The sequence below is a fragment of the Colossoma macropomum genome, unplaced genomic scaffold (assembly GCF_904425465.1).
Source record: "Colossoma macropomum unplaced genomic scaffold, Colossoma_macropomum, whole genome shotgun sequence".
Lineage (NCBI taxonomy): Eukaryota > Metazoa > Chordata > Actinopteri > Characiformes > Serrasalmidae > Colossoma > Colossoma macropomum.
The window spans coordinates 37,151,100-37,173,238 of NW_023494785.1; the positions used below are offsets into that span (position 1 = coordinate 37,151,100).

The 22,139-nt window shown below is 39.3% G+C and overlaps 3 protein-coding genes across 3 annotated transcripts in view; 2 read left to right on the top strand and 1 right to left on the bottom strand.

Moving 5' to 3' along the window:
* Positions 1-2,973, top strand: part of LOC118814597 (nuclear pore membrane glycoprotein 210-like) — a 58,914-nt gene extending 55,941 nt beyond the window's left edge. The window contains exons 36-40 of the mRNA XM_036580292.1: positions 546-811; positions 974-1,181; positions 2,336-2,446; positions 2,552-2,623; positions 2,849-2,973. Of these exons, the coding sequence (XP_036436185.1) occupies positions 546-811; positions 974-1,181; positions 2,336-2,446; positions 2,552-2,623; positions 2,849-2,973 (782 nt within the window). The remainder of the gene's footprint in view (positions 1-545; positions 812-973; positions 1,182-2,335; positions 2,447-2,551; positions 2,624-2,848) is intronic.
* A 448-nt stretch (positions 2,974-3,421) lies between these two features.
* On the bottom strand, positions 3,422-9,355 carry rps27.2 (ribosomal protein S27). The gene is made up of 4 exons (XM_036593047.1): positions 9,284-9,355; positions 8,052-8,160; positions 7,104-7,214; positions 3,422-3,708 (listed from the first exon to the last, which is right to left on the bottom strand). The coding sequence occupies exons 1-4, from the start codon at positions 9,338-9,340 to the stop codon at positions 3,680-3,682; spliced, it is 306 nt and encodes a 101-aa protein (XP_036448940.1). The 5' UTR covers positions 9,341-9,355; the 3' UTR covers positions 3,422-3,679.
* A 1,994-nt stretch (positions 9,356-11,349) lies between these two features.
* Positions 11,350-21,063, top strand: rab13 (RAB13, member RAS oncogene family). The gene is made up of 8 exons (XM_036593061.1): positions 11,350-11,986; positions 13,363-13,423; positions 14,313-14,373; positions 15,810-15,887; positions 16,161-16,250; positions 16,345-16,410; positions 18,419-18,469; positions 20,123-21,063. Exons 1-8 carry the CDS (start codon positions 11,863-11,865, stop codon positions 20,195-20,197), a joined length of 606 nt encoding a protein of 201 aa, XP_036448954.1. The 5' UTR covers positions 11,350-11,862; the 3' UTR covers positions 20,198-21,063.
* The last annotated feature ends 1,076 nt before the right edge of the window (positions 21,064-22,139 follow it).

Sequence of the window (22,139 nt, forward strand, 5' to 3'; positions counted from 1 at the left end):
AGGCAGGAAACACGTCGCTTGTGCTTCCAAACACGTCGCTTGTGCTTCCAAAATTTGACCTATTTAACACTTGGTCAGTTTTGGGGATTTAGAGAGTTATTTCTGTGCGCAAAAACATTTATTAACGTCGGTTGTGCTTCAGACCCCTTCCCCAAGGGGATGAATCTAATGATTGCGAGTGCAGAATCAGTCTTAGCTCAGTTGAAGGATGTGTCTTCCAAGGATGTAAGTGAATTGTCTACTATTGTTGTCATATCTTCATTAGTATAATGCTGATTTTGCATTTGAGACCTAAGCATCAAGCCAGGCCTTCTTTTTGAGTCTGTGCATGATGTTAATACATATGACATGATCTGAAAACTCCACAAAATCTGACCTGACGCCTCTGACTGTGCCAAACTCACAGCACCATATTTTTGCTTTTTTTTCCCTGACTAAGAAAGAAATAAACATGCAGTTTTAAGGTATAAGAGGTTATTTTATTGGTGTTTGCACAAGTACTCAGGTTTACAGTTAACTTTTAACCCTTTATGTCTCCTTTTCAGCTCAGTACGGTTGCAGGATCTCAGTGCGGCCTCAGTCAGACTCAGTCCTCCACCTCCTCTCCTCGTTCTCTCTCTCCATCTCTCTCTATGCCTCTCTTCAAGCCCAATCCCCCTTGGCTGCTTTTCCTTTATCACCCCCTGCTTCTGTCCAGCTCCCATATGTGCCGGCCTTTCACTGCCCCAACACCCACATAAACCTCACACCTCAGCAGCCTGCGGCTGAGATCACCGTGACGGGCACCAGCGAGATGCTAAATAATTTGAAAGTAAGAGATCTATAGAGTCACTGTGATCCACTCTGTGCAAAATTTCATAAGAAAAAACATTTCTGTCCTTTCTGGTCAGAGTCATAAGAAATGCTGCTCAGAGAATCTTTGTATAGTTTGTGTTTGTGACTCATGTTCTGGATTTCTCTGTTGCCCGGTCAGTTTCACTCAGACAACCCAGACGTCATGCTGTCAGAGCCCAGCCTTTCAGCTGAGAATTCAGCGCTCTGCCTAGTTTCAGTCTACTTGGCTGTCATCCAGTCCACTGAAAAGGCCTCTCATCCTACCAATATTACCATCTACACATCCCTGTCGCCCCAGACACACATTGTCAGAGTGACCGTTCTAAACGACAGCCAGATGGAGACAGGTCAGGTCAAACTACACGCATATACATGAGGGCTGGGCATTTCGGTCAAGTCTGATATTCAGATTTTTAGAGCATTACTTGTAAAAAATAATCTTATAATGACACAGGTGTCAGTCAAAGTCTTCAAGATAGACAGAAAAATGCTAATTGTCTGTTATGACCTCAGCTGATTTTACTAGCTTAACCACATCGTATTTTACCTCATACTTTTTAGCTGGAGAACCACAACTTTGTGGAAAGTTAGTTAGCTGATACCAAACCTGATAAATTCAATAAACAATGCTGAAAGTTTTATTCTATCAAATTCATACAAGTAATTTAAAATGAGCTCGATGTTTATCGGTCATCACTATCTGCCACCTGGTTCCTGAGACCCTCTTCTGGAGTGCGGTAGCTTTTAGTTTAGTTTACTTTAGTGCAGTATGCTCTCTTTTGAATAAACAGATAAGAAACTAACCAAAATGTAAAACACAGGCTGTAAACAGCCCTCTGGCAGACATCTCAGGGTTCTTATGAGAATGTAGTTAGAGAAAAGCTAATTTGCCTCATTTACTTACCTGATTATTTGAGTTTTGAAACTTTTATAATGTAAATATTCAAATAATCTGACGCATACCTAGTATACCTGGGGGTGAGCAATATGACTTGATAAACTGCCACAATAGGCTTCTCTATCACTGGTATCATAAATAGATCGACTGCATGCATCATAAAAAATACAGATTTAGATCAGTTTTACAGTTTGTAAACAATAACCAGTGTAGTAATAGTGTAGTATTAACTGCATAGTAGTAGCTGTAGCTGACTTGATCTCAGCCCATTATGCAATATAATTGTATTAGTTTGATTTTTTTCTCCCTTTCCTTCTGAAATAATCTATTTTTGCAACACTGTCCACATTTTTCATAGCCATTTTTTTAATATGGTGTGAGTTTTGCCAGCCCATTTGTGTATCGTGATGTTTGAAATTACATTTTTGCCCACCCTTATATGTTCAAAATTGGTTCAGTACACAAATGAAATACACACATGGGGATACAGATCCCTCTTTCTTTGCAGTTTTTTGCATTTAGTTTAACTAGTGATTGTTTGGATACATCTTCTAAGACCTGAAGACATGCTTGTTAAACAACTTGTATGCCCTTTGTTTCCAGGTCTGCTTGAGGTGTGGCATGCTAGTCCTCTTCGCCAATTGTTTGATTTCCAGCTCATTCTGCTGTTTGTCCTGTTTGCTGTGTTGGCTGTAATTTCCATCATGTTCATTGGTAAAGCACCTCAAAATTTTAACCAGCATTTTACTGTTTTGTAGGCAATACTATATATAATAGCAGCTTTTTTGACTCATGCTTACTGTTTGTTTTTGTGTGCAGTGTACAACAGCTTGGTGCATCGTTTGCAGACTGTACCTGTTGTCTATATGCCCCCAGTCTCTACTGTTCCAGGTGCATTTTAATCTCATTTGACAGGACTGGCATTTTTCAACCTATTCTTCACCTGCACTGCACTGTCAGCCACCATGACAATTTAAGACATTTCTCTTTACTTAGAAAAAAAACTTTATTGACTTGAAACGTATTTGTAATGGACTCCTACAAGCAGGTGCTGAAGGACTGGTGGATTCATTTAGTGAAAGTGTAATTTAAAAATTTTTGTTTACCCTCTTGCAGCAGTAAAACAGCAGTTTTCCCCCTGGATCAGTCAGTCACCACAGCTGGACAGAATCCTGCGCAGGAGACCGTGGCTCTGTAGCATTTCCCGAACTTCCCCTCCTGGCACACATCCCTCTTTATGAGGCTAAGCTCATGACTGCTTACTTTCAAAGATAAATTCTCTGAGACAACACCAGGCTAAGTTCTTGGCTATGACCCACATAACCCCTTTACATATTCTCTGAACTAATGCAGTCTTTGAACAGTAGCCATCTTATAGAGTAGAACGACAGTGTGCACGGGCCAACAGACCCTTTCCAATAGCGAATGGTAAATCATGAATACGAACCTTCTTATTTGACCCCATTTCCAGCATGTTAGTAATAACAGAACGTTTCCACTCCTTCAAAAGAAAAGCTTTCCTTAAGCTGCACAGCACATTTTGATGTTCCCCTTACCTTATGAAGAGCTTATTAAACAAATTTAACCAGGCGCACTGTGCAGTGCAGGAGTATTACAGGAACAGGATCAGGAAACACTAAGCTTAAGCATTAAATTTGGCTCTGCATTTAAAGAACAAAACAACAAGCATAACGAAAAACAACCCTTTATTTAAACAATTAAAAGTGAGAAACAGGTTTGGCAGTTATGCTTTACACTGACTCCCAAGTCCAGCACACTAATAGACTTCAGCAGTGTCTTGAGGTCTGTTCACAATCTGGCCCTCAACTTCATTCCATTTCAGGTCAGAGGTGCGGGTTGATCTTGGGTATGCACTGTAAAGCCTCTGTCCAATCCAGTCTCCCCTCCTTTGGTCTCCCTTGTCCTTGCTAACAGGACAGTGAGAGACTAGTGCTGCTTTCTCCTGAATGAACACCCTGCAGAGAGAGGGAGAGATGTTTACTTCGTCACATTCCAGGTAAAAGGGAGGTATGTTTATCATGTGTGTGGTGACAGCAGGAGTTTGTGCATGTACTTGCTTCCATGTACTGAATATAGAAATTTTATGCTTAAGGTTCAGTGCCTTTCAGGGAAGTTTCACTGTTGCCCAGACTTTTACTTTCTATTCACCAAATGCCCTCAAACTGAAAACAAATGGTGTTTCAAAACACTCGTCATGCAGCATTCTTACTGTTGAGAATATTTCACTGTGTTCTGTAGAAAACACACTTATTCTTCATAGGGGTGCATGATCTGAATCAGCCAAGATCAGAATCCAAAGATACTTTCTCAAAACAAGCAATCAGCCCTTTTTACACTTAAGATCTTTGAGGTAAACAACAAATCAGATAAATGTGCTCATACTGTATTTAAATGGTGCTGCTACATCTATAACAATGTTGTAGCATACTTAAGCAAGACTCTGCTAAATGGCCAGTCTTCTCTTTGGATGTAGCACTTTATATAATATTTAAATAAGCATCTAATCTTTCATCTAAGAACTTAATTTAAAAATGCCAGTCAGGCTCATAAAAAAAAAGTATTTTAAAATTTGAACTCTGCAAATGTACATATTACGTTTTAATTTCTGGACCATTTATTTGATTGAAACTAACGAGTTTTCAAATTATGCAACAAACTGGGGGAAAAAAAAAAGGAGCTACACTGTTTTTGCAAGACAACAGATAAGTGAGATGGCAAGCATTACAATACTTATTACTACATATGCTTAGTAATAACTGAATTTAACAACAAATTGTCATATTGCCCATCTCTCGTATCTCCCCATACACAATTATTTGCTGAGCTTTAACATATTAAAGAGAAAAAACAGCTACACCATTTATTTTAGCAAATAAACAATAATTGTGCAAGAAAATTTCTTGTCTGTAGAGGACGGGTCAACTTATTTTCACTTACAAAACCAAAATGTAAATGACCAGACACGCCCAAACTGTTCCATACAATTGTGTATACAAAAGCAAAAGCCTAATCCCACCCCAAAAAATTTAAATACGCTTTGGTTGTATAGAAAATAGCCATAATATAACAGGGGCATCTGTAATTATAGTAAAAGCGTCAGTGCCTTTGCCAATAAGTACACATAGTAAAAAGTATTTATAAGGGAACCTACAGGGTGGGAATCACCAAGGGCCCCAATATATATCCATACTTAAGTCACAATACAATATTATTGCAACTTTAAAGATTTTGTGATGTTGAGTACTGAGGTAACACTACCTTTTTTTTTTAAAACCTTTTTCAACTGTAAATTATGTCAAGGAAAACAGTCATCTGTTTTACATGAGTGTTTAGTCTAACTTCAGTCTTGTTATTGCAGCAAAATTGGACTGTCAATCAGACAAACTAACCAACACTCAAAAACTACTTTAAACTTATATTGATACTTGGCATCCATGTATCGATACAATATTGCCACGGAAATGTTGCAATGGCGGCATCAATTTTATTCCCCCAACCCCTACTGTAAAACAAAGTAAGGCTTAGAGGAATTTCCTCAAATTATTCCTATTGAGCAATAACATCCAACGCTAAAACAGCCATTGTGGTGCAGGCATTCCAAAACAAGCATGCTGGCAGTAGCGTTTTGCTGACCAGGCGCAAATCAAAATGTTGCAAAAGATTGTTTGTCTTATTGTCTGTGGATGCTTAACACTGAAAGGCCTTTCAACCACACAAAAAACTACATATGAATAATAAGCGAATAAGCATGAGTTCATTGATATGCAGCAGCATTCCAATGAGTTCACTGTATGCATTCATAATAAAATGATGCCTTCCAGATGCAGTTTTGTGTCCTGAAGAATTCATTACCCCAGGGGTGTTTAGACAGCAACACCATAGCAAAGTATTCAGACAACCGTTCTAACTTGATTTGGGATACTTTCAGCATAGCATAACACAGAAAAGCATTGTCAGCCGAACGGGGTGGTCTAGGGTGGCCACACAAGCCCAAGACTTCCATGCATCATGTAACCTTCAGTTAGAGTGGTGTAAAGCACCTCAGCAGTGGGCTTTGGATCAGCGAGAGCATGTTCTCTACAGAGGTGATGCACCACTGAACACTTGGGATGAGCTGGAATGCTGTGTGAACAAAACTAAGACTAACATCAGTTCTGATCTCACTGATCTTCTGGTAGCTGAAAGGAATCAGTCCCAGCAAAAAATGTTAACATGCCGTGCAAAGAGTTTATAGAGGTAGAGCGGTTGCTGCAGCAAAAAGGGGGGAACAACTGACAGTTTACACCCAAGATGAGCAACACCCATTATTAATCCCTCTCGAAAATGAGGACTCTTCACAAACTAATGAAATACAAATGATGGCATACATAAGCGCATTAATATGTCTCTTTAGACTGTGCAATGTTTAACCATTTAAGCAAATCAGACAAGTTAAGAAAAGCTAACTTGGTAAACCAACCAATCTTATTGTTCTGTAAGAGTACATTAGACATCATTAAAATCACTTACAGTCTAATTTAGATCAAATTACATTATTTTGAGCAAATGCATGCATGACTTAAAACAGTGTGGTTCCCACATTGCTTAATCCAAAACTTCCTTCAAGAAGGAAGGAAACTACACTCCGAGTAGGAGCTGTTCAAAATATCAAAACAATACATTGTGGATAAGGTCAGGGTAAGACAGGCATCAGTAGTGTTGTCTGAATTGATGACTATGAGGTTATTTACACAGATTGTGTGCGGAGTGAAACTGATACGGCCTTCAATACTGTGCATGATAAACCTGTGCTCTAAAAGTAAGGGTTTTGCTTTTTATTTAATAGTATTTGTTTACTGTATTTGTTTATAGTATTTTTTACTGCATGCACTGCGAAAATGATCCACAGAGTAGCACCTAAAACAGTTTTAATTTTATTCCCCCAAACTTTTCATTTAACTAGTTTTTAAAACAAGTTTTAAGGTAAACACTTGTCAAAAACATCTGTTGTGCTTGTGGGGTGTTTTGCCACTGTACTGTAATATTTATACTGTTATATGCACTAAATTCTGACAATATGCAACATCTAGTTTATCTGAATTACACATTCCTCAGCAAACCTTTTCCACCATCTGAGCCCAACGGTCATTTACTACCACAACCATTGTCATTGCACGTTTTTTCAACAGAGCTTATTTTACTTTGTTTAACAGAGGATGATCGAGATGAGTAAACTGCTGATCGATGTCATTTTGCAAATGATCAATTCCCTAGCAACACTGTTTCTGTATTTGAGGAAATGCTGGAGAAGCAAGTGTCTGCGTACATTTGGACATGTGCATGTTTGAGTGTTAATGTAGGAGTGGCCTACCTTCTGTGAGACGTGCTTTTCCGCCGGTAGGCTGGCACAACACCGTGGAGCATCCCACACACAACACCACCGTCTGAGCATGGCTGAACACTGTAGTGATCTTATAGCAACCTGCAGACAGGAGGTAGAAGAGGTTGAAAGATGAAGCCAGCAAAAGAACTGAAAAACAGATGCTCACACAGGCTACTCACTCCAGAAAAGCATGGACAGCCAGTGACACGGTAAATCATTTGTAAATCCAAGTTCTGATTAAGCCTTTTAAGATCTGGTTCTGAGGGAACTGCTCTACCTCACTGAGCATAAAGGACCTGATACCTTTGTTTACCAAAAATGAAAAACACCATTTCAAGCTAGCATAGCTTCCTGCCATTGGCTTCCATCTCTCACATGTTGGACACTGGTTACCTGTTTAAAACCTGAATGATAGCACTGTGTTTAGAAAAATCTGTGTTGGTGCAGTGATGTTCTAAAATCTGACAGTGCCGTTACCGTTCCCTTCGAGATCTTCAGCAGGGAAGCAAGCAAGCAAGGAGGATCTAGACATAAAAGGCTCTATTTGGGCAGAGGAGCCTTTACTTTCTGACTTTATGGTGCACAATAAAGAGCAGCAATTCAGCCACATTCAAGATCTGCCAAAAAAGCCTCAGTCCGAAGTATATTAAATGAGAAAACTAGGAAAGAGCATTTCTGGCTAGTTGCTATGGAGGGGTGTTTACTGAGTGGTTGTTAGGAGGCTACCAAGTGGTTGCTACATGCAGAAAATGAATGGAAGTCTATTGGAGGAATGAGGGAGGAAAACAACACCACAGGGGGAGTGTGGGTCAGAATGGCTGTGGATTAGAGCTTGGGGACCTGCCCTGAGGCCACGCATGCAGACTGGTGGTGTTGCTTTACTTTGATAAACCTTACTGTCAGCCAAAGTGCTTACAGTCACGAATCCTTAGATACCTGGGCATTTGACGTCCATGAAGTAAGAGTTGGGGCTCTGTACAAGGCGCTTTTTCTTGTGCCTCCTCTTCTCCTCCTCTGGAGTAGGGTGCAGCAAGTCCTTTGCGAGCTGAGTTGGAAAGGAGAAAATCATTAAGTGTCTTATGTTGCACTTGCAATATGAGCCCTCCTGTAGGCCAGGGCCAAACAAACATTAACCAGGTGACCGGTTAGCGTTCAGAGAGCACTGAGAAAGAAGGACATGCATAATTACAGTTCTTTTAACTGAATAAAAGGCTGCAGTATCAACTGATTCCCACCCCTACAGTTCCATGAGCTCTAAACACTGAGAACTGCGCTGACTGCCTGAAGGCCTCACACTGGACCAAGGATTCAGATCCTAGTTTTTGTTAAGATAAAGGTACTAACTTGGAGGTCCTTACAGTGGTGGTGAATGGAACCAGGTGTGTCAATGTTTACAACTCAAATATAGCCATTTTATTTACTATCCAAAACCACCAATTAGCCCGAGGCAAACAGAGATAAACCTGAATAAAATTCTCTGGGGACACTTTTACCCTATAACGTCCAACAAGCAACAGTTCCCCCTCTGCCCTGAACACATTTAAGACCAAACCCCCCTCAGGACTACCATAAAACAATGCCTCAGGCAGCGCATTCATAACCATTTCATGTAACAACCTTCTCTGGTGTACCTGGTTCACATCACCACCACTGTGAAGAGTTAGAACTTGGCAAGTTTCTCTGGAACTAAGCATTTCACGACAACCCACTCCGAATGACTCTGCACACGTTTTAATGATTTAATATTGCAGAAATGCGGAAAACACGGTGGAGTTGCCCTTTAAACGGTGGCCCATAACGGGGCTGAAGTTGGCTTCCTATTCGCCAGCTTTTTGTTCGAATCTTCACGTTCTACCTTAAATACTGCAGCAGCTCCATTCCGGCGCCTGCACCATTTAAGGTAGAACAGGCAAATTCGAATAAGACGCTGAGCTCATCTCATCAGCCCGTGTTTATAGCGCGCCCAGCGCAGCCATCTTATCGTCCCGCCTGTCAGCACTCGCGTTTCAGCCCCCTAACTTCCAAAACCACCGGGGTTTGGCGGTCACATACGCGGCGAGCGCAAATAGGAAGCTTTAAAGCCGCGATGCGCGGATAATCCGGAGTGAAAGCGCGTTAGAGGAGCTTATTTGAGGCCCAGTTCGGCGCCACACTGCAGTCTGACTTACAGGCATGCTGGAGCCGCGACTTGAAAAGAAAGAACCAGCCGGAAACACGCCGCTCATATACACGGGGCTCCCCGGCAGGGGCCGGATATACAGCGATGGAGGCTTTTATTTACATTTTATATTTTTATTTAATTTATATTTAAGTGTCTTTTTCTAAAATTATGTCTTTATACAAGTTTTGATTAAATTACCTGGCAGCGTCCACCCGTATATATGATAAATTAACCTCCAAAAATTCGAGAAAAAAATACTTGTATTAAAATAATTTACAATAAGCACTCCTGTCTTATTTTTGGCTAAATTAAAATCCTAAATATATGCAAAGGAAATATATTCACCTTAAAAAAAAAAAAAATAAATAAAAAAAATAATGCTAATATATATATATATTATATATATATAATATATATATATTTAATATATATTTCAGTACATTGACACGCATGTGCATATATTTAAATATATTAAAATGCCACGTTTCAATATTAGCACATATAACATCAAGTTTGTAACATAAACAAATATATGTGCATATATTTTGTTTCTTCCATGCAGACAAACAGACTGATATAGATGTTAAATGCACATTGTGAAGGCTGGATTAAATTAATTTGGAACGTTTAGCCACATCTGCTTTTCCACATGTTTATGAAAGCTCCAGAAGTCCAGCAAAAATATTGACAGGCTTTTGTAATAGTTGCTGTAAGTGATAATAAACTGGCAGCATTTTCAGCTGCATTTTAACAATGTCTGAATGCCCAACTAGATGGCCAGCTAGACTTTGTTCATGTCCATTGATTTTTACTCTGAAGTTGACCAAATTTGGTTTGCTTTCCTCTGGTATTCATCCTCTCTGTTCTCTGCCACCACAGTGGCACTAAGCTGATTTTAAAGGGCCCTTACCGTGAAAAATCAAAATGTTCGTGATGAAGTTGATGTAGCTTGTAAATGTTGTTAAAGTTTCAAAACATATGGTTTACTTCCCAGTCAATACAGTTAATATGCCCATACTGCTTTTTATCAAAGCAGCCAATCAGAACAGACCTCATTTACATGCACCACTCTTAAAGACGCATTAACAAAAACAGCCTGTTTAAGCCTACAGATTGAAGAGAGGTTGAAAAACAGTCATGTAAGAATGAGTTAAGTATCATAATACCATATAACTTTACTTCTACTCAAGCATATTAGAGAGTAGAGGAATCCACTTTTTCCTCAGATACATTCCAGCCATTCAAATTTAGTTACTGATTCATTTTGTGTGTTCAATCACGTTTTGTTGGTGAGAACGTCTCATTTTTGAGCTTTAGAACTTTTTTAGACCAAAAGAATCCCACAAGGAGAAGAATACAATACAACAAATTTCAGTTCCTATGCTGACGGATGCTGTATTTATTTAAGAAGTTCCAGAGAAGTCTTTTAAATTACTTGAGTTCTTCAAATTACTTTTACATTAGTCATTATTTTACCCAAGTATTAAAGGGGAACGCCACCAATTTTTCAATTCATGGTTGAGATTTAAACAAAATCATTCAGAGCGGTTTGGTGTTAAATGCTTCAGTCTACAGAAACTTGCTGTGTCAGAATAGTTCACAGTGGTGTTGACAGGAACCAGATGTCCACCTCTAAAAGCTCCCTCACATAAAGTTATTACACAAAATTGTTATCTATACACTCTCTGATGTCTGACACATTGGTTTATATTTAGAAAATGTATTATTTTCAGATTTATGACTATTTTACCATCGTCAACATTACAAACTCAGAAGACACGTGTAGGTTCACTGGTGGTTTTGGATAGTAAATGAAATGGCTATATTTGTGTTGTAGACATTGTGACCCCTGGTTTCATTCAGCACCACTGTAAAGAAATCACGTCAAGCCACTCCAAATGATATCTCACACACTAGATTACCCAGAAACTTCGGAAAATGGGTGGAATTCCCCTACTTGAGTATGTGCTTAGGCTACTCCGGCCTCCTCTGCACAACACAAATGTAGAACATGGGACCTTTAAAACGGCAACAGACTCGGTGTGAAATGTCGCCCCCTGCTGGTGCATTCTTTTACTCCCCAGTCTCAGCCTTCCACTCCCTCTAATGGAGCGGCTGCTGCAGCCTCTCCCTCTCTACGTAAGCCTTCGGGAACTCGGGGGGAAGTTTTCAGGAGAAACCGTTCGCCGGATGGATGAATATGCCCTTCAGTGAAGAAGAAAGAGAAAACTAGCGTAACTCGATGCCGACATGACGAGGAATCCCAGCAGAAACTAAAAGCAAGTGGAAGGCAGACAGAGCCCGCTGCGAACAGCCGCTGACCCCCATCCCGTTTTTTTCCTCTTTCGTTTACTGAAAGTTTTTTTTTCTTCCTTCTCACGAACCGGAGCAGCGAAGAGAATCGGAATTAACCGGTGGCAGAGTTTCTACAGGACAAAAAGCAGCTCTAAATGGACGATAAAGCGATCCGCTTCGGACGTGCAAAGTTTTGACTGCCTGCCTGTTTGGGGAGTGAAAGTGCTGCAGTGCTGAGTGGAGAAGAGAAACCTGACCAAGAAGTCTACAAAACATTAGCCAAAAAGAACTATGGCAAAGAAATACGACTTCCTCTTCAAGTTACTACTTATTGGAGACAGTGGAGTTGGCAAAACGTGCCTGATCATACGTTTCGCAGAAGATAATTTCAATTCCACCTACATATCCACTATTGGTAAGTCTAAAAAAAGTGATTCTGCTCCTCAGCCTGTAAACTGCCTGGACGGCGTTTTGTTGCTGCTCCCAGGATCTTATCTGGTTAAACAAGTCTAGGGGTGCTGCTGCTCTCCTATCCGGTTTACTCTTCATGTCAGCACTAGTCCACAGTTGTTTCATTCCAGCCTGAGAATCATCCTGCCTTGCTATTGTTTTGGTTCTCCTCTGCTCCTCTTATTAAATCCCCTTTTCATTTTTCCCCTTCACTTTCCCCAGCTCCAACTCAAACTCCTCCACCCCCACCCCCCCCAACTCACTTATCTCTATTGTAATCTCTCTCTCTCTGCATCAGATGATGGCTGCCCTCTCTGGCATTCAGTGCATTCAGTCAAATCTTCAAAGACCCCTCCTTTCCTTTCCTCTCCTCTTTAGTGCTTTCTCATTTGCTTCCCGTCCCACAGGAAGCCTCCTTGGAAAAAAAGATGAGTAAATTAAGACCCCTGAGCCTCTGAAAGGATATGGTGGGGTTTTTTTTTTTTTAAAGGTAAAAATCAGGTGAGCATCAGATACTGTGAGGTGAGTGCCAGATATGATCATGTGCTCACTTGAATATGTCAGCAGAGTACCTGATAGTATGTGGTGCTCACCTGATGGTATCTGGTGCACACCTAATAGTGACTCAACAAATGGTGTATTTTCCAGCAGTCGTTATTACCTTTATGTAATTTGGCGGACGCTCTTATCCAAAACTTTGATAATTTTTACACAGATTAGCACCAGATATGTGGTGCTCACCTGATAGTATCTCGTGCACACGTAATAGTGACTCAACCAATGGTGAATTTTTTAAGTAGCGTTTTGCAAGCTGTAGCAGTTGTTATTACATTTGTGTGATTTGGCAGACACTCTTATCCAAAGCGACTTAGAATATGAGCATTTTTACACAGTTAAGCACCAGGTATGTGGTGCTCTCCTGATAGTATCTGGTGCACACCAAATAGTGACTAAACAAATCGAAAGTGACTTACAATTTGATCATTTTTACACAGGTAGGCCTCTTATTGGTGTAGGGCGCTCGCACAGATGGGGGACCAAACCCCAGTCTAAAGCATGGCAGGCAGAAGTGTTACTCACTACACTATACCACCATGTAAGCTAGAATTAAGCATCGGTTTTATGAGTTTTGGAGTCACATCCACTCCTGATTTGCTGTCATATCTTACCAATGAAAATGCTGACAGGCCTACACTGAAACACTTCTCAGTGTAGGCCTGTTAATTAATTTCACTTTTGTTGCCAGGCTCTGCTACTTTGGGTTTTAATCCACAGCACAGCCTTCCTTCCTCCTAAGCCCTCTCCATCTCTCATTCTCCTGCTCTCTTCCTTTCCACATAGGTATTGACTTCAAAGTGAAGACCATCGAGGTTGATGGGAAGAAAGTCAAACTGCAAGTCTGGTAAAATGAACTTTGCCTGTTTATTTCAGTGTGCACTTATATCCTTAAGCTCACCAGTCAGTGTGAAACACAGTTTCCTTGTGTACCATGACGTGTTTCTGAGTAAAACACAGTATCAGGGAGGTGTCTTTGATTAGCGGCGTTTCCTCTTAGTAGCAGGCGAGGGTGGTGAAAGGGGGTAAACATGAAGATGTTTTAGATGCAAGGAAAAGGCTTTATATTTACATATGTACATATTACAGAAAAACAAGAATTTTGTCTTTTAAATGATAAGATGAATCATGTTTAATATAATCAAGAACGAATTTAAAAAGATCAACGTTACTTTCAGGTTTACTTTAGCAGTAATAAGTAGAGTTGGCCTGAGTTTATTGTTCAGAGCAGTACGAAGAACTGCTGTAGCTTTGGCACATAGGAAGATTTAGAAAATGCAAATTCTCTAAAGTAGCACTAAGACATTTTATCAAAAGCAACAAAGACTCCATGCTATGGTGGTTTGGATCTCTGGCATGCAGGGCCAGATTTTACCAGTCTGCTCTGAATTAATCAGCTGTACACAGGACAGCAGTGGTGGAATGCATCTGGAAGCATTTCTACATGTTTTTTTATTCCTTAATATTATCTTCTTTTGTAAGCTGGAAAGGCAAAGATATGCGTCAGCATAGCACAACAAGGCAGGGGGGGAAGTTTGACAGTGAGGACATTAGCAGGCCTGGAGCCAACGCCATAAAGTCAGCTGTATCCTGTGAGCCAGTCACACGGAAGTACAGAGTCCATTTGTCACACCTAATCGCTGAAGGAGCTGAAACATAGGCCAAATGACTCCTTATGATGCAATACTTTCTGAGTAACTCCATGTTTATAACTTTTCAACTGTTCTGTTTCCCAGGGACACAGCAGGACAAGAGAGGTTTAAGACCATCACCACTGCTTACTACAGAGGAGCTATGGTAACACACATACATGAATCCTTTCAAGGCCTGCTCTTCAGCTAATGTTCTTGCAAATCAAGACTAACCTGAGTTTTTATAAACTGTACAGTTAATGTGTTTGTGAACATAGCATATTTATGTTCTTGATACTCCAAATCCCATACCAAACACTCCCATACCAAAAAAAACTGTCCAAGCCCAAAATACTAATGGTGTTTACTGATGGTTTTGGCCTGGTCAGAGCCCAGATGTAAACCCTATAGAGAATATTGGGTCTCACATTAAGCCCAAACTAGCTTGGCAGTGTTTTTTAACTGTTTGAAGCCGTCAATGCTGAGTGGAACAATATTAATTCTTCTTTCTGAAAAAGACTGCCTGCACATTTACGTACAAAAAATTTCAATATGTAAAGAAATCAAAGAGAAAAGCTCTCCCATACTAACTTATCATATATATTATTTTAATTCTTGCTAATTTACTGGCTTATGATTTGTTGTTAAGACCATTAAAATCTTAATGTTTTGCCATTTTGGGCTTGGCGCATTTTTTTGCACAGAATATATAACGTATATGCGACTGAAATTGATATTTATGTCCAATACTATATACATGTATCATATCATATGTAACTGTATATATTTATAATGTAGGGTTACTTAGGGTAAGAAGTACCTTGGGTTAATATGCCCCCTTTTTATTTTCTCTCCTAAAAAAATGATGTGGCCAAATCTAATCTGGGCACATTTACTGTTCGGTCAAATTAATTCTGAAATTTCATCTGCATTCCTAGGATTTACTGTCCTGGGGTCAGTTAGGGTCAGATGATCTATTTTTTGTCACTGGATAGTGATTTATGTGTTTATATTGAGTTGTAAAAGAAAAGTTGTAATAATATGTGTTTGGGAAGGGAAAGGGGGTGTGGAGAGAGCAGTTTCATCATAAAGACCCAAATTGGACACTACAGTTTCCAGCTAGCTAGCTTTAGCGTTACATATTAGCTATAGAAATTGTTAGCTAGAATTAGGCAACATTTTGCTTAGCTTGCTGGAGATGAGTCTGTATGCATGTTACATCCACACCTAATTTGTGTTATATCTTACCAATGAAATGTTGAATGCTATTTCTTTATTTAAACTGTTCTTGTTATTATTGCTACTATAATAATAATATACAACATTAAATGGATTTACAGAGTATCATTATGTTGTCAGTATACAAATTGCCATCTAAATTATACATTCTGTAAAACTCAAACAAATTTATCCAGGATCCACCAGGGGATCTTCTTGCCCCAGGATGGGGAACCTCTAGCCCCGATAGTTGACTGCTGTTTTAGTTCATCATCCTTTACATGCTAAATTCAGGCACAGATATGGTTTATAGTAAACAGACATTGTTCTTAAGTGGGGTGGCAGTTTGGATCTTCTGTACCTTTATCGGAATATCTGTTCCAGGGCATCATCCTTGTGTATGACATCACTGACGAGAAGTCCTTTGAGAATATACAGAACTGGATGAAGAGTATCAAAGAGGTAAGACAGGATAATGTGTTGTTATGGGGAAAAATAAATCTGTGGCAATGCCAGAAGAAGACTTACCAGAGTTGACTGGTTGTGTCACAGTGACTGATTCCATCTGTAAAATACAATTACGCTTTATTGTTGTGAGAGTAGTTTCACTTCTCGTTAGGATGGCAGAGGAACTCAAGGCTGACAATGTGAACACATAGGGCCTGATTGTTTGAACCTACCTCACTCCTGAGGTACTGGGGAACTAAGCATGTCTTTCTCTCCCTCTTTTTGCAGAATGCCTCGGCTGGAGTGAGCCGGATGTTGCTGGGCAACAAGTGTGACATAGAAGCCAAGAGAAAGGTGTCGAAGGAGATGGGTGAGAAGGTGAGTCAAGCTTGGGTGTGCAGTGAACAATTGTCCACAATGTGCTGCCAAAGTTTTTTAACATCCTGTGCTCAAACTCTTGTTTTCATGAAAGCTCGCAAAGGATCATGGGATCAGATTCTTTGAAACAAGTGCAAAGTCAAGCATCAATGTTGAAGAGGTAGGAAAGTGCATACACACACATTAGATTATTCTACACACATTTCAGATGTTTAGACGCTGCAGGATTTATATGAACAGAAATTTCGGTTTAAAAAGGCTGGTGTTGCATACAGTAAATGAAGCCACCAATTAGCCTTATGCACAAGCCATCACACAAATCAGTGGCTGCTAGTCTCCATTCATATAGTCAAGATATTCTATTAAAGAGTAACTACAGACCTTTTTTTCATTAACAGCTGAAATGCACTGCTCTGTAGTAATCAAATCTACCAGACTTGCTTAAAATGTGAACGCATCTTTCCAAACTGTAAAAATATCATTTATATCATGGTCATTTCCACCTCTGCAGTGCCCCTCTGGTTCAATTCTGCTATAGGCGCGGATAATGTGTGTTTGTACCAAAGCATGATGACACGTCACATTATGCAAATCAGTCAACCAACGTTACCACCCCCTGATGATGCCCTACTCGTGCAACACTCATAAATATGAAAGCACAGGAGCCTAGAGCGAGGAGACAACCACACTCACACGCTGAGCTAAATACCCCCAGCACCACCTCACAACGCTCCAATATGGCAGATGTCTGTAACAACTGTAAATAACCCAGTTAATCTAAGATTAGTTTATAATAAAGATTGAGAATGTTCAATGAATGACTAGGTAAGCTGAAGGACCTATTAAGTGAGGATTCTTGCAAGCCTCCATAAAGCTGCCGGTGTTACATCTGATTCACGTTTCCCTTCGCAAATTAAACCCTGGGGGGCCACACTCACTGATCAGAAATTAGTGGCAAGCAACACTGGAACTAGAGAAAGCGAAATGGTTCAGGAAAGGTTAACATTAAAAAGCCATTGTTACTGAGTGTCTTAATCTTTCATCCAAACAGCCATTCTCGAACTTTTCTCCCGCTTTCCGTAGTTCCAGTGTTGCTTGCGAATGATTTTGTTCGATTTATGAAGGGGAATGTGAATTTGAGGGGGAACTGAATCGGATGTAACACTGGTAAGTGCCATGAACAGCTTGCAGAATGTAAGAATTTAGGGCCACTGCAGCAAACCCTGGCTGACCGGTGATGCAGTCTGCAACCTTAATGTCAGACTAAATGAAACTCAGTGAAAGACAGTGTTCAAAGAAATCCACTTTATTCATTTGGAATTCAGTGCTTCTAAGAATTCAGGACTCTGGTTATATCGAATATGGACCTGCTGAACAGACAATTAGAAAGCGAGTTGTCACTGTTTTATGGAACGTTCTACCGTTCGGCACCTCTGCCGCTCGCAGCTAATCATTTTCTGGTACTATGCTAACTCTTCGGCGGCTTGAGTCAGTGGCTCATACTGTTAAGGCTCAAGACGCACTGCCTGATCAGACCTTCCCTAATGATATGGATAGTAGTGTAGAAAAATTGTCAACCTCTTCAGACCTCTCAGTAGCAAAAGTGCCGTTTGATTGTCACTCTCCATGTTTTCTGGTAGCTAACGTTTACGATAAAAATACAGCAGCCCCTCCTCCAAACCCAAAATCACTGCGGTGCCCCTCCCATTTTTGAGCAATTTTCAAATGGAGCCAGGGGTATAGTCAGCTGAAAATAGTGGGGTGTAGTTACTCTTTAAGTAGAACAACAGAAAGTTATCACTGAATTTGAACTTGACCTCCCCTTGAGCAGGTTAGGCATGCAGCATATGTTGCTATAGTGTTGCTGCCCACTGTCATTAGAAAATCCAGGCTTAGATTGAACTAGCAGGCTAACCCATAATCTTGCTTTATGAGACACATATTATGAGTATTATGTTAAGACATAGGTGAAAAATAAAATGTATAATATTCAGTCCAATTCAATGACTATTAGTGAGATAACCTTACTGAGTTAACTGGAACACAGTTACTCCTAAAATGGCTTGCTCAAAGACCAATAAACAGCATTTACAGTATAAACAATTGAAGTACTAGTGTTTTCATGCACAATTCCACAGTACTATTTGCTGTCCTCTCTCTCTCTGCAGTCCTTTGCTGCTCTGGCTCGCGACATTTTGCTGAAATCAAGCAAGAAGCCGGTGAGTTTGCTGTGTGTTTATAAAGAGGTTTTTGCTTACCACATGTGTAAACCCAGACTACGTTTCATGTCAACAATGTCTTGATTTTATTCAGACCTTTGAAAAGGGACATAACACAAACTCAAATACATTTAAAAGGGAATTTACCATTTTGTTTTATTTCTGCTTTATTAAATCATTATTCATTAAAGAGATTGACAGTCAGCACATAATTAAAGGTAATTAAAAAAATAGAAAATTGTTATATGGATCATCCTACTGAATTAGTTGGAAGCCAGACTTCCAAACTCATTCTGTACTTTTAACTGACTTAAAAAGGATTTTAGACTAAAATCCTTTTGCTTTGAGTGACCCTGTACCTTTATTATGCTTAATTTATTGAAACAAATGATTCAACATTCTGTTTTGTCACTACCAAAGCAATTATAACACTACTGTTAGCTAATTTAGCTAAATTTTAGCTAATTTTGAGCAGAACTCAAAAACACTATCCAGTACATGACTAGCAAACACAGCTTTGAACAGCTGTACACACAGAAAAATGCAATATTTTTTACTAAAACACACAAAGTTTACTTAATTGCTGAAAATATCTGTTTTGGTAGTAACAGTTCTTAAGGTTACACACTGATTTTCAGACTTGGGGACACATTTACTTCAAAACAATGGAATCTAACTGCTTAGCACAGGGATGCAGTCTCGCTTCCTGCTCTAAAATGCAGGGGCGTGGCTAAAATAAAGCTCCGCCTACAGACTAAAACTCTGTGTTTCGGTAGTGACATGCAAACGTGGGACAGCATTTTTTGAATCATCAATCATGATCAAAAACTAAACCCATGATAAATCTAAATCATTCAACTTCACCAGAAAGATCCAAAACGTCTTGAAGAAAAATGTTGAAATTTGGGGGTTAGGGTTTGGGACAACAACTTCCCAATATGTTTACCTGTGACCTATAAATGATGATTTTGTATATATTTATTATCTCAATTAATACCTTGGGTTTAAATAGACCATAGCATGTAATGCTTGTAAATAACTAACGTCTGAATACATAATTGTTTTTTTAAATGAACTAATTCAGTGGAATGTTCCAAGTGTCTTAGAATACTACAGAAATTGTTATTTACAGTATTATTAATCCATAAAGGAATGAGGACAAGAAGTTTTTTTGCAAATAGAAGTGATGTAAACAAAGTCATTCAGAGCGGTTTGATGTGAAATGCTCCTTTCTGTGATGCCTGTAAAAGCTACCTCACATGAAGTTATTACACAGAATATGTATGTGCTGCCTGATGTCCAAGACATTGTTGTACAATAATTTTGTGATATTTTTTTAAAATGTACTTTTTAAAAAGCCAGTCGTGGCACATGCGGCATGTTGTAAGGCAAAATGAGCGAAAACTTATTTTTTCAGATTTACTATTTTATCATTATCAACATTACATATGAAAACTCAGGAGACACATTCAGGTTCACTGGTTGTTTTTGATTGCCAAAAAAAGGCTGCTATGGACTATGTTTGCATTGTATTTCTACTGTTGTGTTATATTGTATAAATCTGAATGACTTTGATTACATCCTAGTAACTGAATTATACAGAAATTTTTAAAAATCTGTAAAATACCCGTTTATGCGTTCTCATTCTTACAGGGCCCAACAGGCCGTGAGGTCAAACTTACCACCCCAACCACAGAGAAAAAGGCCTCCAAGTGTCTTCTGCTTTAGATACGTCACCAGCCGGAGGAGACTCCTGAACTAGCGTGCACGCACATACACATACACTCTTATGACACAGCAGTATTACACATGGAGGAATTTAAAACGTAAGCATAGGACATATGAGGAAGTGGCCAAAACACATGAAATAACCAAAATGCCAAAAGATAAAAAGATACAGTTATTGTATATGTGAAAAAACAGAACTCCTTAAAAAATGTAAAGTTTTTACTTTAAAATTTTGTATTACATTCCTTAGTTGGGTTTAAGTGGAACGCTAGTCAGGCTATGTTTACACGTCACATTTTTATATTTCAGCTGGAGTTCATGTGGCAATATACACAAGACGCTTTTTTTTTTTTTAAACTGCAGCCTTTCAGTTAAAATGCAGTTGCCAATATACACGCATGGCATTCACCGTTTAGGGATTTGGGTCAATCATTGATTTCGGTTATTCTCCTTGATAAAAATTGGCCACTTTCTGACCTATTAGAACACTTAATTGACAGAGATGACAGATGACAAAGATTAGGATTGTCTTGGTAGGTGATTAGATGGTGAGGAAAGTTTGGTGTTGAATGTGCACAATTAGATATGAAAGTACTGGATACAGAAGGTGAATATCGCCTTATAGAAAGTTTATGAGGATGTTTATCAGGTAGTGCCAAACTGCCTCTGGGAGAAAGAACTGTACCTTTTTGTTTTTAAGTAATGTAAGCAATTGTATGTCTTCCCCTCTTCTCTCGCACACCACTCTCTACTCTCCATCATCGGAATCTCCTCTTTCCGTCTGTCCTTTCGGAAAGCATATGAAACATTCTGTCAGAACCTGTATGTATTTTAAGCTGCTTTGAATAAACCAGAAAATGAGCAAAGTTGGACGTATCTTATTTTTGTCAGCATGTGGCTAGATCTCTCCAAATTATACCCTTGAGCCTGAGTGAAATAGGCCTGCTCTGTGTCATGGTTAGGCTGTATGAATCACTGTGTACAGAGACAAGAAGTAGATAGTAACTAGTTGCACTTCCTCATTTCCATGTTTCAAATTATAATACTTGAATCTGGAAGGAAAGGGTTCTACTAGTTACCAATTTACATCTTAGTCCTTCATATTTAGTTCCTGATTGTACTTTTGTGTTTAACATCCTGCCTCTCACTTCCAACCTTTTATCATTTTATTTTTAAAATCAGAAACTTTATTTTCCAAAAACAATTCCAAGTATTTTGTGGTGGTGCAAATATCAACATAAACTCCAGTAAAAATACAGAACAAACTAGGAGTGTAACAGTACAACATACCATATTGTTTAATACAGAGTCCTCAAACAATACATTGACTTGAGCAAATAAACTACTACATTTACCGATTATATTGCATTAAGTATAATAAAAAATTAAGCGAGCCCACAATAAGAGCAGACCCTCCTCTGAAAGTATCGCTTCCTCTCTACCTCAACAGTGAGAACAGGCAGGAAAAGCACAGTCCTTGTACGTGTATGCGAACTATATTATATAATATTGTATTGAACCGAATGATTCAGAATTTTTGGAATCGCTACGCCCCTAGAAAACATTTATGTGTGTGTGTGATGTTTACATTAACTATCGTACATCAGAATAGGTTTTCTGATGTATGATAGTTACATGTATGATTGACCACGGTCTGATTGTTGGTGCCAGACGGGCTGAACTGAGTAGTTCTATAACTGCTGGTCTCCTGATATTTTCACACACAGTAGTATAGAGTTTACTCAGAATGGGGCAATGAAGAAAAAGCATTCAGTGTATGGCAGTTCTGCAGAAAGAAACGCCTTGTTGATGAGAGAGGTCAACTGATTCTGATGAGAGAATGGCCAGACTGGTACAAGCTGACACAAAGGCTACATTAACTCACATAACTATTCTGTACAATTGTGGTGAGCAGAAAAGAATCTCAGAATGCACAACGGGT

Excerpts from the sequence above, each read along its gene's own strand:
- rab13 (XM_036593061.1), top strand. The coding sequence starts at position 11,863 with ATGGCAAAGAAATACGACTTCCTCTTCAAGTTACTACTTATTGGAGAC. Across the intron at positions 11,987-13,362 it reads CACCTACATATCCACTATTG|GTATTGACTTCAAAGTGAAG; the intron begins GTAAGTCTAAAA and ends CTTTCCACATAG. Across the intron at positions 16,251-16,344 it reads CGAAGGAGATGGGTGAGAAG|CTCGCAAAGGATCATGGGAT; the intron begins GTGAGTCAAGCT and ends TTTTCATGAAAG.
- rps27.2 (XM_036593047.1), bottom strand. The coding sequence starts at position 9,340 with ATGAGCGGCGTGTTTCCGGCTGGTTCTTTCTTTTCAAGTCGCGGCTCC. Across the intron at positions 8,161-9,283 it reads GTCGCGGCTCCAGCATGCCT|CTCGCAAAGGACTTGCTGCA; the intron begins GTAAGTCAGACT and ends TTTCCAACTCAG. Across the intron at positions 3,709-7,103 it reads AAAAGCACGTCTCACAGAAG|GGTGTTCATTCAGGAGAAAG; the intron begins GTAGGCCACTCC and ends CTCTCTCTGCAG.